Source organism: Lutjanus erythropterus, chromosome 2 (genome assembly GCF_056507025.1).
Source record: "Lutjanus erythropterus isolate fLutEry1 chromosome 2, fLutEry1.hap2, whole genome shotgun sequence".
NCBI classification, from domain to species: domain Eukaryota; kingdom Metazoa; phylum Chordata; class Actinopteri; order Lutjaniformes; family Lutjanidae; genus Lutjanus; species Lutjanus erythropterus.
Window position 1 is genome coordinate 38,227,639 of NC_139318.1, and position 22,668 is coordinate 38,250,306.

General features: G+C 39.7%; 1 protein-coding gene across 3 annotated transcripts in view; it reads right to left on the reverse strand.

The window, feature by feature from the left end:
• The window catches only part of eif4g3a (eukaryotic translation initiation factor 4 gamma, 3a), an 82,311-nt gene that overhangs the window by 17,135 nt on the left and 42,508 nt on the right, over positions 1-22,668 (reverse strand). For 2 of the 3 annotated variants that reach the window (XM_084739134.1, XM_084739151.1), the window contains exons 10-20: positions 22,080-22,205; positions 19,473-19,716; positions 17,526-18,305; positions 15,371-15,459; positions 11,738-12,026; positions 11,145-11,269; positions 8,348-8,467; positions 6,008-6,163; positions 5,419-5,616; positions 4,135-4,281; positions 3,736-3,972 (exon numbers count right to left, since the gene is read on the reverse strand). In XM_084739134.1, the coding sequence (XP_084595260.1) occupies positions 3,736-3,972; positions 4,135-4,281; positions 5,419-5,616; positions 6,008-6,163; positions 8,348-8,467; positions 11,145-11,269; positions 11,738-12,026; positions 15,371-15,459; positions 17,526-18,305; positions 19,473-19,716; positions 22,080-22,205 (2,511 nt within the window). The remainder of the gene's footprint in view (positions 1-3,735; positions 3,973-4,134; positions 4,282-5,418; positions 5,617-6,007; positions 6,164-8,347; positions 8,468-11,144; positions 11,270-11,737; positions 12,027-15,370; positions 15,460-17,525; positions 18,306-19,472; positions 19,717-22,079; positions 22,206-22,668) is intronic. The other variant, XM_084739143.1, reaches the window with a different exon arrangement.

Consider the following 22,668-nt stretch of genomic DNA (forward strand, 5'->3'; position numbering starts at 1 on the left):
AGAGAGAGAAAGAGGGAAGGTTAATTTGAGACATGAAGGTTAACCTCTCTGTTTCTCTAATCACTGTGCTGGACAGCAGGTTTCAGGGATTTCCACTTGATTTCAGTTTATTACTCAGAGCAGGAGACATTCTGACCGCCCAAGATTAAATTGGAACATTTTGGGAGACAGGAGAACAAAAACTGTAATAGCCCACAGAGAACAGATCCAATTCAGTGAAATGGCCCGACATTGAAATGACCATGTTCAGAAAATCACCACATTAGACACGATGAAACTCATCCAAAGCACAAAACGGATGATTTAAGACCACATCGTTTAGAATTTAACGTACAAAAACTGTGCTTTTGCATTGGTAAACAGTGTAAATGTCCTTAAGGAGCAAACAGAAAAGGAAACAAAGAAGAAATAAGTTGTTATGCAGAGATCAGAGCGGTTTCCTAGTCAGAGGGCTCTCCTTCTAAAGAGTGACTGGTAAAAGAGGACCAAATCAAACATCCACAGGGCAGCAGAGACGGAGCAGAAAGGCATTTGGGTCAGTTCTGTCTCTCCGAGCGTCTGGAGACTCTCGCTATGTCCAGCTGGGAGTCACTGATGTCTGCAGGAGAGCCAGTCAGACGGAACAAAGCAGGACGTCCACTGCGGGGACACTGTGGGGAGATTCCTGCTTCCTCATAACCCACATGGAGGTTACAGTTTCTCCTCTGCCTCTGGAGCTGAATGTAGCCCAGCTGGTGACCCACCAGAACTTTCTCTTTCATGTTCCTAAAAACTGAACTGCTGTAGATCAGAATCACCTCCACAATCACCTTGTTTGCCAAGAAGGAACCAGCAGAGACATACTGACACACTGTACTGACGTCAAAGGGCTGCTGGCAAACTGTTCACCTCATGACTTCATAAGCAAGTAAAACGTTTTCACTGCAGCCAGAGACAAAACATCAGGCTTGTTCAGGGTCTGACCCCAGCAAATGAGCCTTTTGCGTAGTGCCTGTCTAGTGTGCCTCAACCTAACCTTTATGGGCATATCAGGGCTCGAAATCAACTTTCCCACAACCTTCCCAATTCTACTTTCATTCTTCTTGTTTGAGTTACTGTTTGTTTATTTCTAACTTTCTGATCACTGCAAACTGCAGAGCAAATGCCAGCCTGTTTCCAATGGCAGTGGACATTTATATACACACACTTTGAGTGCATCTCATCAACACTTCATTTAAATTTTAAACACCATGATAGTGTGTAAGCATGTGTGTGACACAGCACAAAGCTTTTTCTGATTTGAACATCTAACAATTAAAATGGTATATATTTCATCATGCATAAATGCAATATTTTCATTTGTAATAAAGATATGTTCATCTGCCGTTCCAGAGTTGTCCCACACACTGTATCATTTTGTCCTGTGTGCTACTTTTATTGTCCCCAGGTCAACGGGACATCCTTAATTTCAAGCACGCTACTGCAGATAGCTGCTATCATTAAAATGAAAGTTTAAAGTGAAACTGAGCTTAGCGCAACATCACAATATCATGTTCTTTTTAACATTATTATCTTAGCTGTAATATCGCCATCTACATCATATCAACAATGTTAATTACTCTTGTGGAGCACAGAGCAAGTTTTGGTGATCACAGGCATGTGGAGAACAGACATTCAGGGTGTCAGATTCCAGCGAAAGAAACGAAAACTGGTTTGTAATTAAGAATTTAAAATTCACTTGTGCTAATTAATGGGGCTCAGCAGGCTGGCGAGCCACACCACCACCACCATCACTAAATGCACAGCAGGGTGCAGATTATAGAGGTTATTTTTTTTGTAAGTTCAGTTCAGTTCTGATAGTAAGGTCGTTATCATTCATCGATCATCCCTTCAATATAAGATCCGATCGTCAAACAGCACAAGCCTTAACAAGACTTTGTGTAGCTCATGACACCAACAGCATGTGTTTGTGTGCAGTACGCATGATGCAACAGAACTGCAACTGACAGCCACATCCACAATTACTCTCAATATTTTATAATAATTATAATAAAGTGTACTTTTCAAACACAAACTTACAAAGTGTTTTACTTCCAAATCATGAACCTCATTTTCATATAGTGAATATATTTCAAGCTTTTCATCTGCAGTCTGTGACAACATGCTGTTTTTGACCCTTTATGCATAATTCACACTGCTGGATTGTCGCCCTTCCACTTGCGGACAAAAGCCTCCAGATCAGAGGCAAATCGGCATTTGATCGGCACTGTAGAACGGAGCTCAATTGCTATTTGAGGACTGTTCAAAGGCGCGATATGAGAGCTCAGGGATGCCTTGCAGACGTCAGAAAGATAGAGGCTTAATGTCTGGTTGTGTCTGGGAGCCGTGCAATGAGCTACAGCCAGTGTGAACAGAGACAGGCTCCGGGAGGAAAGGAGTCAAGGAGAGATGGAAGAGCACTGGAGTAGCAGTCAGAAAAGCCCAAATACAGAAAATATGCAAAAACTAGTTATAAAGTAGTTTAAACTTGCTCCACCTCCAGCAGCTATAGTATAACGGTAACATGCTGCAAACTGATACTTCAGTTTAATAATCAAATATCACTTCTATTCCTCCTGGTCAAAGATCTTGTAATAAGTGACCCTCGTCGCTGATCATGAAATCCACCTGCCAGCACCTATAAAGCTCACTAATAGTTTTTATGCCAGAATTACTGCATATATGCAGTGTTTTTAAACGTGGGTACACCCTCTAAAAATAGGCCATTGGCCCTTTTCCCACTGTTTGCCTTTTTCTGATGTGTGCTGAGACTCAGCTCATGAGTGTGTAGGAGAGCAGAGAGAAAAAGGTTTTTTAAGGTGTCTGTGTGTTCGTCTCTCAGTACTTTTGCTTTTGAATGGATCTCTGTGGTTTGAAGTTTAGTTTCTCTTTTGTGATACTGTTTGTACTTTGAGATGTGTGTCTCATGTTCGTTCTCAGCTGCAGAGGAGTTGTGTTATGTTACTCCTCATGAAAATGCAACATTTCTTTACTATGTTGCTTCATAATGAAAGCTTTTAGATAACACAATAACAGAGGGAGAGAGCGCTTCATGCAGCACATGTGGACAAAAAAAAGAGCAAAAGAGGCGACAAGCCTTCACTGCCTCCACTGAAAAGGGGTGAAAACAGTATGTCTATCCAGGTGTTGTGTTCACATTACTACTGACTGAAGCTGGAGACGATAAATATGCAGAGTCATCTGACCTGGAACATGTTTAAATCTTGTTTGCTTAACACAAAAAACAACCAACTTCCTGAAGCCTCCAGTGTCCGACTGTCAATCTTATGGTGATCGTGATGATTAAACTCCAGGAAGTCACTGTTTCTGAACAAAAAATAGTCCCAGACATCACCTCTTTCATTAAAAAACGGCAACACATCACACATCATATTCACACTTTTTGTACAGATTAAACAAATGAGATATAATTTTTCATTTTGTGAGATTTGTGGTGATGAATGGATTTTGTCAAATATGACAGCTAGCCATTTCCTCCTGTTTCCAGTCTGTATGCTAAGCTAAGCTAAACTTAACTAACCATATGCTGGCTGTAGCTTCATATCAACTGTACAGGCATTAGTGGTGTCAAATTTCTCACCTAAGGCACAGCAAATAAGTGCATTTCCAAAACATCACATTGACATTAAAGCACAAACCTATAATGTATGAGCTACTCTGGCTCGCTTAATGAATCAACTTTCTTCTCTGCCTCACCTTGGCCTTCTCGAAGTCGAGGTCCTTGCCAATGGTAGTGAGCAGCCTACACAGGCACTCCAGAGACTCCTCATCGTGGTTCTTCAGCAGCTTGACGACACAGTCATGCATGATGGCCTCCGTCAACATCTTGAGCTTGAATAGCTCGCCGATGAACTTGATGTTGCCAATGGAACGCCGCCTGGCCTTGTCCTTGGCCTCCTCCAGCTCTTCCTGAAGACGCTCACGCTCCGTCGTCTGAGGGGAATCAAGGAAACAGACAAATACTTGAAAGTTATTTCCAAAACCTCTTTGCCAGAGTTGACCCAGAGGAGGTTCATTCTTTCTCCTCTGTACTAAAAATTCTTTGGTACAGTGTAAAATCTGGTGTCACGCTTGAGTAATTCATAGACCACATACCGATGCAGCAGAGTCCAGCTCTTTCTGCTTCCTCTCGAACACCACATCGTCCACCTTGTCTTTCTCAAACTCCTTCTGGCAGCGGTTTAGCAGCAGCTTGCGAAAGTTGACTGTGGAGTTGGGTTTGTCTGTGCTGGGCACTTTGAGCTGTAAATGAACAGTGGACATAGATGATGTAGTAAACAAACAGAAGACATACAACAACACAAAGACAAACAACGAACTGTTTTTTGAGCAACTTGCAGCTGAATTGTCTTCTGCACAAATGCAAATATTATTTTTGATTTATAAAACCATGTCCATATGTGAATCATGTTCAATTTAAAGCTCTACATATGTATGAGGCTACATGTATGGTTAGGGTTGCAAACTGTCAGCTCTTGTTTTGTCTTAAATCTTTTCCCCGCGTTGTTGTTAACAGAGAAATGAAATGAATTTTTAATGCATAATAACCCATCTGAAAGCATTATCAAGACATTACTTGTTTCATGCTTCACTACCAATAAATTTAATTGCAAATTGTGTAGCAGCAGCTATAAATTCATCTCCTACTACTAATGATACTAAGTGTACGCGTCTAATGATTTGCAAGTTATCAAAAAATTAAAATGTTCACACAGTATCATCACAGTGTACTAAATTGTGTTGTACTGGACAGCATCAGTCTGCATCAAGGCTGAGCTTCATCTAAACCCTTCAATCTGTTTGCAGTTTAAACATTTAAAAAGGTGTTGACTGCACACTGAGATACAAATTGGATAGGTTTTCTGTTCAGTTCAGTTAAGTGACTCTGAATTCATGTTAACATTAAATTAACAATGCTTACAAAGCATTAACTTGCTATTCTTAGCCTTATATACATCTGATTATTTTTGTCTGAGACAGCTGGTGTTGCTTTGTAGCCAACTATGTTCCATGATGCTTAATATTTATTTTTTATTTATTACTTGAAGCCTACATTCTATTGTTGTTGATTTTTGTAATGTTCAGACGTTTTGAATAAATGAGTGCATGCGGAAGCATTGTTTTTGACCATCTTATAAAATTAAAATAAGGTTTCATGAATTTGTGTAATTTCACCAGTACTGGTATTGACTACTAAATTTATGGTATTGAGACATTCCCAACCTTCAGTCTGTGGAATTCATAAAATGTTATGTCAATTTTTCTGGTAAATGGACCATAGTTGAGGTAAGATTATCAATTCTCTTCTCCAAAACAGTTGAATGATTCTCAATTAACCTTACAAACACAAACATCCACCCGACATGATGACCTGCTTACCGTGGCGAGGCAGCGGCACATGTTTCCGTAGGCGACAGAGAAGCTGGGCTCGTCAATGGCCTTCTCAAAGACCAGGTCGATGACCCCTTTGAGCCTCTCTTCTGTGTCGATGGTCAGGTCCGTCACCTGCTTCATCAGCTGGTTGAACTTCTGAGGCGTCAGCTTATTCAGGATGCTGCGTACCTTCCTGAAGAGCTCCTGAGGGGGATCAGTCATAAAAAGACAGTTAATCACTGCGGCCATCACTTCATCATTTTATTTGGAGACAGTCTTGGATACAAGATTAAAAAGTAACTGTATTACAGGGCTGGCTATTATTGGTAGTTTTGATAAAAATGCATTTTATAACCGTTTATTAGTTTAAATTCATTCTGAGGTGGGTTAAATCATTTACTGAGTAATAATAACAAAACTCTCATTTTGGTTTTCCAGTTTTTACAGAATTAGACCAAATGATTTCCAATAATTTAAAATTCTTCAATCAAATGTATTATCAGATTCATACTGAACTTATATTTGATGCTTTTTAATATTTATCTCCTCTTCTGTGTATCTTGTACATGTGTTTGTGTACAGTTTCTCTCTCTACCTGTGTTTTTTGGATTTCAGGATCCTCTGTGGGGCCGTCCCTCTTCATGCCGGGTTTCCAGGCGTTCTCTGATTTTTTCAGCTGAACGTCATCATTCACCGACACGTTCATGATGATCTTCCTCGGTGGAGGCCGCCGTGTCCCAATGTTCATAAGCTGTGAATGCAAAGAAAGACACAATACACCATTTTAATATTCCTGTTCACTGCAAGTAGCCAACTACATTTTCATTTAACAGGGAAAGTTTCTGTGCCTGAAATGTGTTTGTCAAAAAGTCAGAAAATGTGGTGCAGTGCACACCATCACATTTTGAATACAGTCTTCACTGTCTTGAGTGTCTGTTTGCTTTGCTTGTATATAATTTCATTTACAGGTCAGGGATTGGGGTAGTTTGAGTTTAATGACCTTTGCTCTGACTTGTCCATTTTCTGAAAGAATTTCAAAGAGAAAGGGTAAGCAGCTGCTGATGTCTTGGTTTTATGGCAAAACATGACTGCATAACTAGGCTACTACTACTACCAAAACAAACATAATATATGTGCAAAAAAAAAACACAAGTGGAAACTATAAGAAGTACCTTTGGTAAAACATAGCCTAGTGTGCTGTAGCCAACAAGCCAGATGGATGACCATTATGGCACATATCGCCGCACGTTTCAGAAAGTCAAGAACAGCAAAGATAATCGTTTCTAAACATGAATCTTCACGTTAACGTGAAAGGTCCAAATGGCAGAAAACTGCTTTATCTACTGTGATGTCTTGAGAGGTTGGGAGCTTTTCTCTCGGGCTTTTGAGATTTGTGTGCTTTGACACAACCTCTCGTGGCATCACGCTACTCCTCCTTTCCTCAGTCAAAGCACAGCTTTCAAAGAATGTCTCACACCTATCTGTCACACTTTCCAATAGTTAGTCTCTGAACAGTGTATGCGGCATCATAGGCCTACTGTTGTCACACGACTGCCAAACTAGTTCAAAAGATCATGAGGATGATATGAAAACCAAACAAACAGCCTACTCTTTGCAGTGCTTTTTAAAGAAGCACAGTGACTCTGATCATTACCTTGACAAATATGTAATCATCTCTACTTCAGCAGAGCCATATCACTGATCCTGTACTGTCTAGAACAGTGGTTCTCCAACTTTTTCTGGCATGTCCCCCTTCAGACACCAAAAAAAGTTCATCCCCCACCCAACAATAACTGGTGAAGCAGCCGTAAAATAAATGTTAGCACTGTAGCATCAACAAACTATTGTTTGCTTATTTCCCCAACATAGATCACATTCATATAACTTTAACTTTAGTAGATTCATTCTAATCAAGGGTGGCAAAGAACAACATTTTTTTCACATTTGAAGCATCTATTGAGGTTTTAGAACAAAGCTTCAAAAGTCTGTCATCATATTTTATCATCATCCTTTAGAAAAACCCTCAAACAAAATTGAACAGTGATTCACCGGATTACACAAGTTAGTATGTTTTTTTTTTCATTAAATCAACTTTATTGAATAGAATATAATTATGGTGCTGTTAGATTGTTGCTAGACTGCCCTATTCATACAGGTGCACGCCTCCCTTTGTGCGTGAGAGAAAACATTTTTTTCCCCTGCAGTGAAAATGTTGTTTTTGAAAGGCTTCATGCCAACAAATAGGGATTAAAGCAGAATGTTTTGTTTGATAAAAAACATGTTGTGCTTTTTGGAAATGATTATATCCGTCTTTTTTCAATAGATTCTGAGTTTTGGAGTTAACCAACAGAGATGTTCAGATCACACAAACCAGTCCTGTGCAGGCACCACTGGGAAGTTACAAAAAGTATTCTGCAAACAGTATAATTCTAATAATATTACTGTAGTCTGATCTTTATCTGGAACTGTGCTGAAATACTGGGGTTAAACAGAACGAATAGACACGAAAAACTGCGCAGCATTCGAAATGTTTGAATAAATGAATTTGAATTTCAACATTATGAATGAAGCTTCGGAAGCTTCAAATCAAACAAATCTTGACTCTAACAACGGTAAAACGTGCTTTGGAGTGGTATATTGGGACATTTTCTGTGTTGAATCAGCCACTGACATTTATAGACGTTGGCTGAAACCAACTGGAACCAAGTACCTAAAATTATATCCTGTTATCCTCCGACTATAATGGAAAAGTTTGACAGATGTGTTGTATCGAATTTATATTTCCTCTCACTTAAAAGCAGCAAGTTATCCATTAAACGTGAGAACAAAGTGTGTGCTGAGAGAAAAGACAAAGGGGGAATTCACAGCACGTGTGTGTGTGTGTGTGTGACTTTATGAATGACTACGGCAGCTTGATCGTGCATGTGTGACTCACCGCAGCTCCTCGTCCTCCGGTCATCTGCCTGCCAAAGTCAGCGAAGGCAGGTGTGAAGTCAGGTCCTCTGGAAATCGCCCTGGAATCCACCACCCGAGAGGGCAGCTTGTTTTGGTTCATCTGCACGACATGTAACATACACAATACATCAGCACACACACACACACAAAACCACACTCAAGAGGAGCTGAACAGCAGGGGGAGCAGTGATCCCCTAATAATAATGGCAAGAGGGTGTAAGGAGTCATCCTGCTGGGTGTGTGTGAGTGTGTGTGTGCGCATTTCTTACCCAATGGTCCCTTAAAGGTGACCTGGTGTAAACGACGGTCGTACAACATTACCAGCTTTTTCTTTGTGTATTTTTACTGTTCTGGTGATAAATTATGTTCAGCGGGTCGAGCGGGCCTCACTGAGAGAAGTCAGAACCAGATGTGGAAGGGAAGGACGGAAGAAAGGAACGCAGGAGAGAGCGAGATAGTTGTGGGGGAGGAGAGAAGAACAAATCCAGCTCTTTGTCTTTCAGCTGTCCTTGACTTCCTCTCCACTCTTCTCCAGAGAGATTTCACTTTCTCCCTCAGAGAAAATGAGACTACGGGATTGTGCATCAACTGTTCGCCGGTCTGCTTGTTCTTTTTGGAGAAGGTGGGGGGAGGGGCATGTACTCTTTACACTGCCAAGTGTGACATAATAGCAATGTGATTTTAATCAAAACAGCATTTTTAGCGGGCCATATGCTCCACCCAAACGTATGTGTGGCTCAGAGGAATGAACCAGACTCTCTGTGGTTTATCTTTGATCCAGAGCACGTAATCTACCAGGAGATGTCTGAAACACAGCCTGTTGCTTTGGGTTAATAATAAAGAAACCTGCTTCATGAACAGGTTGACTCAAAACTTCAACTAATGACTGTTTTCATTATTGATTAATATAATCTATCATTTAATAGCTTAATTACAGTCTCTAAAACCTCACATAATTATGAATAATCCCATCACAATTTGCCAGAGCCTGAGGTGAGATTTCCAAATTGCTCGTTTTGTCCAACTAACAGCCTAAAATCCATTGACATTGAATTAATGAGGATATAAAGGGGAAAAAGTATAAAATCTTTACACCAGAGAAGCTGAAACCACAGAATGTTTGACATCCTTGTTTCATGATTGATTTAAAGGAATAGATTTTTTTTTTTTTCTACTTTTATTCATGATACTCAGAGTACAATTTGTTGCCCATACATTTGTACTTTGAGCTAAAATTTTCAATACAAAACTTTTATTACTTTTATCAAAGTAAATGCACTGGTGGAAAGTAATGCATTTACTCAGCTAAGTCACAAGTACAATTCTGGAGGTACTTGAACACAGAATTTTATGCTTCTAAGTCTACTCCAATAAATTTCATGACTCCATTACATTTACTTCACAGGTATAACTACTTTTCACATTAAGATTTTACAAGCAAAATCTATAATAAGTTTATAAAATATGATGCATTGTTATAGATTAAATACAGCTCCAAAGTCCAAGTCCAAGTCCAAATTCTATGATTCTAGCTTTGTAAATGTGAATACTTTTGGGGTTCTTTACTCCTTCATGACAGTAAACTTAAATTACATTTGATGACATAAACCTGCACTTTGGGAAACACTGATTGACATTTTCACCATTTTTTGACATTTTATGGACCAAATAACTATTAATCAATTGATCAAGAAAATATTTAACCAATTAATCAACTATGAAAATAATCATTAGCTGCTGTCTTAAGATTTAATTATCCCAAAACAGTTAAAATTAGATTTTCATCAACTAACAACAACTGTTATATAGTGTCACATTAATATTAGATGACAATGATTATGTTTACTGATGATATATGTTGTTTAGTTCAGATGTTTGAAGTGGGGCTGTATGAGGTGTTTTACCTACAGCAGATGGCGGTTGGCTCGCCCCAAGCTTGGAGAAGCTGCAGGAGTACTGATGTAGGAAGCTAAGCTATGAACTGCAGCGGACAGGGTCAGCACTATTATAGAACACTATTATATTCAATATTTTCACTGCTTTACTTTGCCATCAGACAGACTTTTGTGATGGGAAATCACTGTTATATAAGGCAAATATCACTCTCTTGAAAGTAACCAGTCTTCTTTACCTCACAGAACACAGACAAACTAACTGATTGTGGCAGCGGCAGACGAGAAACTCCTGAGTTGTTGTGTGACTTACGTGAATCTGAACTAACCCTTGAAAACAGTGTGGTCACAAATTAAGGCAACAAACTAACAGACTGAGGCAGTGGTAGACCAGCAACTCCTGTGTTCTGTAAGATAAAATTACTGATTTTGCCAAAAAATTTAATTAAATTACACTGGTACTCCTCTCTGTTCGCCAAACTGGGAATGTGCTGACCACCATCTACTGTAGGTAGACCACTGACTATGGATAAGTACCTCAAATAACAACATTAAAAAAAAAAATTTAAAAGATTAATTGATTATGAAAACTGTTGAAGGTTAATTTTCTCTCAACCGACTCATTATTTAGCTCCACACTGACAGAAAGTCCAGACCTACATTGTGCCCTTAATAGACAAAGAAAACTAACCAGCTACTTCCCACTTTATAAGCTACATTTAGAGAAGGACTGCCTGAGGCAGTTGGTTATCTGTTCTGGAAATGGACTGTACAGATAATGTTCAGCCAATAATTCAACTTCATTTGGCACTTAGAGGTTTAAGGACATTTGTGCCCTCGAGTATTTATGCAGGGATATCTATCTGCAGGAACTGGCTTCCTCACCTTGTCCAGCACCACATCACTGATGGGTGGGAGCCCCTCAGGCTTCTGTATGCAGGCGGGCATGAACTGGAAGCCTAACAGGAAGTCCCTGTCATATTGACGCTTCCCACTGGACTCGGCCAGGTCTGGACCAGCAGGAACGGTGTGGGAGGGAAGGAAAGAGAAAAGGTACAAATATATAAAAAACAAAGACAGATAATCGCAGCAAAAGTTAAAGTAAGTGAAAACAAACTGAGAGCTCCTAAAGGGAAGACAGTTATACTTAAAATTTGAATTTCAACACACAGAAATCATTGCAGCACTGTTTTACTGATACTTCTACTGTTCTATTGTTATCAATCACTTTTGTCTCAATAAATATTTCTAGTGTTTGTTTTTGATCTAAACATGGACAAGGACTCCACATTAGCTATAGCTAGCTCTCCTATATGCACTGCATCCATTGCATTTTTTATTTAAATGTAGCAATGCCTGCAATGCCACATTTCTGTCAAATAAATTAAATAAATAAAATAAAACTGCTGCACTTTTACATAAACATTTTGCCTATAGTGGCTTCAAACATCAGTCCAATGAACTGGGTCCTTTCTAACCTTCCATGTCTTGTGTGGCCCCTGTGGAGTTCTCCTTGTCTCCAGGGGTGGCCCCACTGTCGCTGCTCTCCGTCTCTGAAGTGTGTCCCGCCCCGTTCCTCATGGGCTCCATCTCAGCCTCACCGTTCTCCTCCGGGGCGGCGGGCTTTCCGTCAGCCTCGGGACTGCTGGCGGGAGCTGGAGCAGGGGTGGAGGTGAAGACTGGCGGTAGGGGCACCGGGCTGCTCCTCAGAGGAGCTGACTGCGGGGTCTGGTCTCCAACAGGCTGATCCACTGGCCTGGGCTCGTCCTGTGTGGAGGAAATATTCAATATTTGTCTGTAAGCATCATGCACTGCTTTATTATCAGTTAGCAAGATAATAAATGCTTGCTGTCATGTAGCTGTCTCTGAGTGTCTTGTAGGGGATTTAAAGGACAAAAAAGATGATTTGACAGTTCCTCACATTTAAATCACAATTGCCCCAATCATAATGTCTATAATTATCAGTTACAGAGCTGTGAGGAGGTCATCTGCAGGCAGGGTGGACACATAATGAAAGGGTAAAACTGCAGGAGCAGAAAATAAGTCATGAATGAATATCAACAGAGTGAAGGCAGGGGACTCAGGGATGAATGAGAGATGATGAAATGCAGAAAGGACAGAAGGTTCCGGTACAAACAAAAGACGGAAAAGGGGAAACATAAGAGTACAACAGCCTTGTCGTAGTACGCTGTACCGCTGGTAGCACAGAGTGGAGAAGCCTAAACTGGTGTGGTGGTTCTCTGCACCATCCCTTGTGTCATTTTACAAATATGTGAATTATTATCTGTACATACAACACAATTTATGTGCAGTAAACAGGATTGTTCATGTCATATTTTATCTAATTTTTATACTCTGTAATGTTCTATGTCATGTGCTCTATGTGAATAGAGGTCAAGACATCTCTGCAAATGATTTTCAGTTTCAGCAAGATGCTTTCATTTTCTTCAAAAATGAATCTAAGCTTCAAGTCTTCTGACTCATAGAACAAGATGTGTGTGATTTCAACTAAATTATGGCAAAAACTTTGGCTTCCAAGTGAAACAATGTCATAACAACTTAAATCACAGGGTGAAGCCAGCGTAACTGCATAGTTTTCTTAAAATTATGAGACTTTGTATTCTACAGTAGCTGCAACAAACTTTATCACTTTTCTCTTTTAAGTTTTTTTTTTTTTTTTTTGCTTTATTGCTGAAGCACGTATCACCTATGACAGAAGTACACTCAGCTGGATGCAATGCTGCAGACCACCCCAGCGTCATGCTACAGCTGAGACTTAATGCTGCTCTGGGATAATGTCCAGTCAGACAAATCAGAGACATATTATATATATTGATCATATTACGATCACCATCTTGTTGCTGTCATTTACATTCCACTTGATGCAAATTAAAAAACTGCACAACATAATTATTTCCTGGGCCTATATGTGTATATGTATAAATGTAAATAACTGTATATATTGCTTAACTTTATCTTGTTTTGATATTTTATCCTATTCTGCATTGAATTATCTGAATACATATGTATGTTGTACTGATTTATTAATGTTTTATGTGCAAACAGGATACAGGTACGCTCTCCCATCAGCTGTGGCTATGCTCCAAGCTTCACTCCTTATGTTCTCTCATATTTGACCATATATCAAAGGCTTACAGTAAAACAATACCAGACCCTTTTCTCGCCATATTTGGGCTACCTATGAACTTGTGTGCCATCTCACTCTGCACACTGCTAACAAAACATCTCATTCTACAATAGTGGAAATCTTAGTCCCTACATTCCACCAATGGTCGAGGGAGCTTGGAAATATGATTTATATTAATATGAACTTGCCAATAAGGAAAATGTCTTCCTGAAAATATGGAAACTGCTTCTTGACAAATGGTCAACTACTCAGCAGGAGTGAACTGACTCGTGTACCTCATATACCTGTATCACATTCACATATTTTAACATCACTGCTGTTGCCACTGCTAGTTTCTGTTTTGTTGTTTGTTTGTTTTTTTCTATTTCCTGTTTAAGATCTATAATATAAAAATGTAAATTAACTTTTCTGGTAACACTTTATAATAACCATAATTGATCATTAGTTAGTTAGTTAATGAAACTTTACTTAATAATTTTTTTTACTCTTAACAAACAATTAAATTGTAATTATGCTTACTAAATATTAGTTATGCTATAATTAATGTCATTTTTATCATTAGTTTGTCTTATATATTGGATCATAGCTGATAAGTTACGATCATAATTACATGCAAAAACTTTTTATTTACATTTTATTTAACATATGATATCAAATATATGTTAATGATTACTAAATTATTTGTAAACTCTTAATGACTTTGTAGAGCATCAATGAACATTATTTGAATGCTATTATAAAGCTGCAACTAAAGACTATAATACCTTATGTACATTACACACATGAACCTACGTATGTTACATCATGTACATTAACTTATCTAAATAATGTACTTATTTTACCCCAAAGCATGATCCTTTCCTAAACCTATTGAAGCTGATTTTGTGGCTGTATTCTGAAAGTCTACCTGGACGTCCCTGCACATGCAAAACCGACGTTGGAGGGGCAGCTGCAGTATCATAGTTTCAAGAGTCGGGCCACTGGCCAAATTGACAAAATTGATGAGTTGGGACTGAGAAAGTGTTTTCTGTAAACATTACCTACCTATTGTAAAGTTGCAACTGATGTTTATAACACTTTGTTAACAATTAATAAAGGGTTTATAAGGTATAAATAAATTTTATTTGAACATTTGTTAATTGTTAAATAACATAACTAAAGTTTAATTATCAATGTAGACACCTGTCCTTAGAAAGTCCAATAAGCAGACTCAGCAAGAAAAAAAAGACTTATCAGACATACTGAGTCTGAATTCAGAAGCGGAATTGAAAATAACTTTTATGTTCTTAAATATGATATTATGTTAAAAGGTTTTGCTAAAATATGTGCTTCTGTTTGAAATAACATTTCTTCTTCACTCATTGTGTTTGTACAATCTAGCCTAAAAGAAGCCATTTATATAAGTCTGAACCACCGTTATTTGGTGGTGTGAAAATTCTCCCACAGCAACAAGCCCCGAAACAAAACAATAAAGGAGAGGAAATGAGAGCGGGACAGAACTGATTTTACATAAAGAGGGCCGGCTCAGCAATGAAGATGATGGATAACTCCTCGCTGTCGTTCTCGGACGATAACAACACCCCAAAGTCATTTATGTCTGCTTCCCCCCACCACACATGTGGAAACAGTTTCCACTTGAACTATTGCCCACATTGTGCCTTTTCCTCTTCTCTCCCTCTCGCCCTCTCTCTCCCGATCCTTTCATACTCTGTAGGCATTTTTTAAAGTCTGCTTCCAAAATGTGGCACCAACCGTCACCAACGATGACGAAATCTCACAAAATTATTGAAAAGTAGGTAAAATTCACAGGTTATTTGTCAACAGAAGAAGTTCTACCAAGACACTATACACAAATGTATGGCATTTGAAGGTGAAATAATCTAAACTTTAGGATGGAACATTTAAATTCAACATTATGTATAGGGCTCTGACTACTAGTTACAGCTGGGGCCTCTTTTCTTACCTCGTCCTCCTTCTGAGGTGCGTCTCCAGCTGAGATCCCTTCATTTGGTTTCCTCCAGGTCTTTGGTATAGCAGAAGCAGTCTGATTTACTGCAGGGAAATACAAATGCAAGAAGATATGATCAGCCATAGCAAAGAAACCCAACCACAGTGGACTTAAAAGTGAAATGTGGGTTTAAAACGCAATGATGGCAAGAATAACATTGTTTTGTTTGTATAAGAAAACCTGTTAGTCCTCATTTAAATCTATGTAAAATAGAACTGGCAAAAACGTATGTTTAAACATATAATGTGTAGCCGCTGGTTATGGCTGTCAATATAATGTAAGCCAAAAAAAAAAAAAAAGTCAAATGCTTTAAAGTCACTTGAATATAGGGCTTGACACCAACTTTTAAAAGAGTATGCCAGACTGGGAACAAAGAATCAGCTTCTGGTTGCTGAAACTGAAAATTCAAGTGCCATTTTTAGTCAGCTTATATTTTGACTAATTAGGTGCTATGCAGTTATGAGTCACCTTAGCAATGAAAATGTGACATGAAAGAATATTTCAGAGCAACTGACCAACATTTGGTTTCAGTAGTCTGTGTTTTATCTGATACTTTACAGTATTTAAAGTGTTATCAGAGAACGTGTTCACCCTTAATTCCTGCTATACAAAATACCAGTAGCGCAGCTATTTTCATGTTCTTTGCAGATCCCTCAAAAATGAATCCAGTAAGTCACTGGTTGCTTGGTCATCTGTTCTCTCCCTTTCAAAGTTTGGTTTTCTGGATGTTTGTTCTGATTCCCACCACAGATCTATTGACCCTTCAGCATTTCAGTATTAGATTGTGGGTCCCTCAAATAACACCAACATCACTCTGTTGTGCTTCACCACTGTCTCTGAGACAGATGACTGTGTGCATGCGAGTAAACACACCAACAGACATGCAGAGTTGTTTGGTTCCAGTTCCAACTGTAAAAGCAATATTCATATATCACTAATGCAACAATAAAAAAAAACATTTATTTGGAGTACACTTTTTACTGCTGGTTGACTGTACTTTTTGTATAGTAAAAAGTGGCTGCTACTGACGGAAACCTACAGCCAATAATTGGTGCCAGTTTTCCAAAATGGTTGTCAATGGCAACCTGGCAACCAATACTGGCAAACTCATCCATCTCTAACCAAAACCATTTTTTTTTAACATTATTTGCAAATGTTATTTGAGAAAGAGGGATACATGGTAAAAGACAAAAACTTCTTCAGGATATCGTCAATGACATATGGCTGGTATGGCTGGTCTTCAAATTCTGTACTTGTGGACATTTATTTGTCATAAACTAATCTTGCTGTATGTTATGCAAAACAGTAACATGATAAACTAATAAGAATACAACAGTAAAGATTTTAAAATGTAAGAAAGAGTGACACTTTTCTGAATTTGATGAGACAAACCGATAAAACGCACGTGACAATGCTCTCTCATTCTGTAAAGATCAAACACACATAAGCTAAAATGGTTTGCTGAATCTGACACGGTATGAAGAAGGAAAACCTTAATGAAGCGTAACCGGCTTTAAGTCACTATTGGTGTGTTTTTATCCTACTTTAATTACAGTGACAGGTATGTGGCAGACAGCAGGTCAATAGTGTTTCATACAGACACTGCTGAGACGTTTTAGTTCTATCTGTGTGTCTGTCAGGTGCTGTTCTGCAGACTATGAGCTACCCAACTACCTACAGTTTTTTTCTTGGCTAATAAAAATGTCAAAAATGTGCTAGAGGGCAACACATATATTTTTAAATGTGACTCATAATTGAAAGCAAGACCCAGTGGAGTTTACTCTATCTGATGATGCCTTCCTGGGGAATTAACTGTATCAACATTATGTTTGATGAGAGATTACCTGCAATGTGTGCTATTATGGGCGTTCATAACACCCTAGTGCACGATAGAGCCACTTCATTTTGATATTAAGGCTTAATACCATGAAAAGAAAGTGGTGTACTCATAAAACAGCCTCTCGTTTCAGGCTGGAGTGTCACCAAAAATAAAACTCAGTACAAAGAGTCATTACTCCTTTGTTTCAGGTTAAAACACTTTTGTTACTGAAACAAATTACTGAGGCTACAATAAATTTTTACAGTTGTTGAAATGGAACAGATGCAGTACCTGTAGTGGGACTCTTCCTGGTGAGTGCTTGTTGCTGGGACTCTGTTTTGCTGTCAGTAATGCCTCCATGCGCCTCTGTCCCAACTCTGGGGACGAGGTCTTTAGTGTCTAAGGGCTTGCTCAGCTCGTCGGCCTCTGTCGTGGCCTGCACCAGAGGCGGAAGGCCTGGGGGGAGCATAACTGGCAAAGCAGGGGCGGGGCTTGAGGTCAGGGTGACTGGCACCACAGCCACAGGTGCCATGGGGGCGAGCGCAGCAGCAATGGGCACCTCTGGCCTCACATCAGAGGGCAAAGTTTCAGAGGAGGAGGCCTCTCTGTAAGCAGGAGCTGAGGCCTGGGGCTGGAGTGCAGCTGGGGGCAGAAGAGAAGGCTCATGAGTCGGGGCATCGAGCTCGATCCCGGAGTCTGTGAGGCCGTTCAAAGCCTTAGGAGCCGGCGCTGGTGAGGCAGCCAGAGTTCGTGGGGCGTCTGAAAGAGGCTTGTCTGTGTTGGGAGTCTGAGGTGGTGGCAGAGAGGGTTTGTGCTCCCCGACTGAGGGGGAGGGAGAAGAGGCTGAAGTAGTGGACTCCCTAGCCGAGGGACGTTCACTTTTGTTGGCCACTGAAAGTGGGAGTGTGGCGGGGGCGGTCATCGAGGCAGGGAAGGGAAGCTCTGGTTCGACAGAAGAAGGGGGCTCAGTTACAGGAGCGCTGGTCTCAAGTCTCTCCACAGGGGCTTCAGGCTGCACGAGCCCAGGCGAGGAAGACTTCTGGACAACTGGCTCCAGTTTTGGCGTATCATCTGGAGGGAGGAAGAGATCAGATAAACACACAATTTAATCATCTTAGGTAAAGTTTGTATCACTATGGACTGAGCCACTAACAATTTGGCTAGCCCATTCAGCAGGAAATCATGGCAGCCTGCCTGGTCACAAAATTTCTCATATTTAAACTAAACAGTGCACTAAAATACGTGTCTGAAAACAATTAAGGCAATCAATAGGCAGCACAGTAACAGAATATTGATCCACGTTTGATCAAGACTGCCTAGTTCGACAGTTTGATCTGAGTTTTGTGAGGCTTGTGCATTGCTTTGAACAGACTTTGAATGACTTGTTAATCACAAGGTAGCCACACCCAAAAGCATAACCCTGCTTAATTATCTATTTCACTCTAAATGGGATCATAATTTACAAAATGAACATCATGCTGTATAGAAGAAGACTTGAAACTAGTGATTGAGATCATAAATTAATTAGGCCAGGTTTAAGGCACTTCCGCACTGGCTTCACTTTTCAGACCCGGAAGCTCCATCCACATATTCTGCTGTTGATGGCTGCAGCCCTGGTCTCCTTGACGACTAATAAACATTTGTTGATAGGTAAGACAATGCAAGATTTTTCGATTCAACAGAAGAAAACAAAAACACTCTTAAGTTAAAATATATACTTTAAGTTCACAACCGTGACAGCGCGAGGTTCAACAAACCAGACAGACAAACACTTGTATCAAGTATTTTTAAACTGCAGTCAAAATCTTACTAATGATCGTCTAAACAAAAGTTGAACCGGTTACAAAATATTTGTTAAGTAATGCTGGCCAAAGTGTTCCAACTGATTACTGGAAAAGCAGCTGCTGACACAACATTCTGATGTGTCAGTGAAATGAAAGTGAAAGCATTCAGTGCAGCCTGTTCTGTGGAAAAGAAAGTGATACACAAAGTGGGCTTGGAAATCATTGCTACTGATGTTGCTGCTCCACACGAGGGGGTCATTGCCTGACACAGGAGGCAATGACACAGCAGTGAAAACACAGACTAATATTTAGTGTACTTTTTGAGGGTCTAATGTTGTATTTTCACAGTTTAAACATAGAAAATATGGTTAAAAGTGCCCTGGGTGTGTGGGACCCCTATTTGTTAGCGGTTGTGGGTGTATTTTAAAGAAGGAGATGAGATGTTGGTGCAGACCTGGCCCTGGTTTGGTGTCTGAGGCCCCAGTTGTCAGTGGCTGCTGTGGCTGTTGGGGCTGTGGTGGCTGCGGTGGCTCCAGCGTGTATCCTCCAGGATGGGCCTGCTGTGGCTGAGGAGGCTGCGACTGCGGCGGCTGCTGCTGCGGCGGCTGCTGCTGCTGCTGCTCTGGAGTCTGGCTGCTGCTCAGCTGCTGCGATTTGAGGTAGAAAATGTGAGGATAATGAGGGTGCGGCCATAAAAACTAGCAACACAGAAAACCAGAAAGACAGGCACAGAGATGTAGGCAAAGCACGCACATAAACAAGTAAATAAAAATAAACAAACAAGCCCAAGTGCAGGATTAAGCAGAAATAAGGAGTCCAATGGGGTGTGGTTAAATTTAGAGGACAGCGATGGAGGACAAGACAGAGGATGAAGATCAATGTAGGAGGAATGGCAGGAGGAGGGGACGGCTCAGAACAATGCAGAGGAAAAGACAAAGGAAAAGGGGCAGAGACAAAAAGAAATAAAATCAAATGGGGCACAAAGAGACAGAGAAAGAGAGGAAAGACACTGTTAACATCCACAGAAGGACACAGGGAGGAAGAAGTCACAATGTCCTTCTCCAGAATCCAGGAAAGCTATTATATTTGGGTTTGGTACATTTTAATTTATTTAAATGCGCCAATAGCATTAGGATAATTGTTTTTAGCTTTCAACATCAGGACCCAGAGGCCTGTTGCTTTCCATTCTATCCATTATTGAGGCAATGCATTAATACCAAAATACAAATTAAGTTTTTTAAGGACAGAATGGATAGACAAGAGGATCTGAGTGGATTCTTTAGAAGGAGTTTGAGAAAACACACAGTACATATGTCATCTACTGTAAAAGATAGTGAGTGAATAGGAAACAGTGAAAGGAAGGAAGCAGGTGTAAGATTAAACAGCTGTTAACAAGATTACCTGTTATGGGATATTACATGTAAGGTGTTTTTAATTGGGGCTGTAACAATCCACTGGTCTGGATTGATGCATCAATGTTTAACAATCCAATATCATCAACACAAACTGAAATACTGATCCATATCACCATCCTTATGATAAGATACACCTTTATTTTGAAATCCACATGTTAAGACGGTGTCACCATTTCTGTTCAAGCGCACTTCCTTCCTAAACACTGAAACAGTGCTATGACTGGGCAGATAATGGCAAGCAGCCATGAGGATATTTACTCCCCATCTCTGGAATAAATCAGCAGTGTGGAAATATATGCAAACAATGCCGTTATGAGATAAAAAAGACTCAGGAACCACCCAACAACCTGGCCAGACATCAATTATGGTAACTTGTTGTTCACGCTATGGCAATATTAGCTCCTCTGTCTCATAAATTATAGGCTGAAAAAATGTGCATGCAGGCTGAAACTCAACCGTGGCTTAAATCAGTGTTGAATAAGGGAAAGTATAAATAATACATGCAATTTGTTTTGTTATGAGTAGAGTAAAAGTCTTGTTTGCTGTAAAATGCAATAAATTTAAGTTAATAATTTTGACTAGGCTTTGTGACTAGACTAAAAACAATTGCTTTGCCGATAAATCTTGTTAGTTATTTTATATTTTTGATACATTTTCTGGTTGGATTTTACTGCACTTAACCAGTGACAATTATTTTTGATTACGTGTTGTTTTTTCTTTTAAAGACAAAGCATAAAAGAAGCGAGCAGCAGCTTCTTCTGTAACTGATTGTTTTAAATGGTCATATGAAATCATCTCATAAGGATTACAGGCCCTTGCACTGAACAGAATCAAAACTGTATGATGGCAAAATTTGTGATATCAGCAAATGTTGTATCATCCAAAGAACTGATGTAATATTTTATCAAAACTTTATTACACCATTTGTTTTAGCAAGTCATTTATGTCTAAACACATGTTGTAGGATATACCAACGAAATTAATCTTTTTCATTATTATTCTAAAGCAACCTGAAGCTCTTCTGCCCCCTCTCCAGTGGCTCCTGTTGGGTTTAACCTAAAAATGATATCATGATTTTCTAAATAAAATGTTTGCTATTTTTCCAGCTATAAAAAATAAAAAGTTTTACTATTTCCTAAACTAAAATGTGCTTCACATCCCCACATCCTAGCCTGCAAAGACTAGCCACCAGGAAATTATGGATGCCAAATCCACCCCCCACCCCCCTCAAAAAGTCTCCAAAGAAAATAGGGAACTTAATAGTTTTTCTGACCAAAAGCTGTAGAACATGAATCACTCGACCGCATTTATAAAACTACTCAAAGTGCTTTTTAGATTATGTAATTTTTTTTTTTAATGAAAGTCCTGAGCAATAAGCAACAGGCAACAGGAATCCACCATGAATTTCTAATGACACAGCAAGATGGCCGAGTAAATTACCAAAGACACAGAGGCCGCGTCCTGTCAGACAGACACATGGTGGAGAGCAGAAAAGATTAGAGCACAGAGCTACCCGGCAACATGAGACGTCTCTCCTCTCCTCAGCTACTAAAGCTGCAGTATAATCAGCTGGTCTTAATGCTACACCACCTCAACTGTAAGTACTGTAGGTGAGCGGCGAGGTGTGGGTGTCAAGAGAGCCATACCTGTGGGGGTGTAGGGGTAGAGGAGGGGCGACCGACAGGAGGCGTTGAATTCCTGCTCCCTGAACCCCCTGCCATGATCTCCTCTGTGATATCCCTGCCACCCTGATTGGGGTCACGGATACGGATCTGGGAGGACAATGGCACAAAAAACAGACCTCACTAAAGCGGCCAAGTCTTAGAGCAACCCTACATCAAACATATTTATATCCTATTCATTGTTTCTTTCTTTGTTTGATGGTTATGTGGTTACTGCTGGCTGCACAACAAATTGCCCCTTGAAGAAAATAAAGACATTTTATCCATGTTTTTCAATAAGGAGCATTATAGACCAAAAGGCAGCAGCAGGCGGTTCTAAATTAGGAATAAAACATCTCTTGTGTGATAGAAGTGTGTCTTAAAGTGAACATCACCCCCCCCCCAAAAAAAAAAAAAATTTTGGGTTGGGCCAGATGACTTAGAAATGTATTCAATCACTGGGTACAAATTACATGGCAATTTCTGTAATCAGTAACATTATCTATTGGAAGCATTCCTCAAATTCACAAAAAAAAAAATGGTCACAGCCTCAAGAATTTGAGTTGCACAAAAG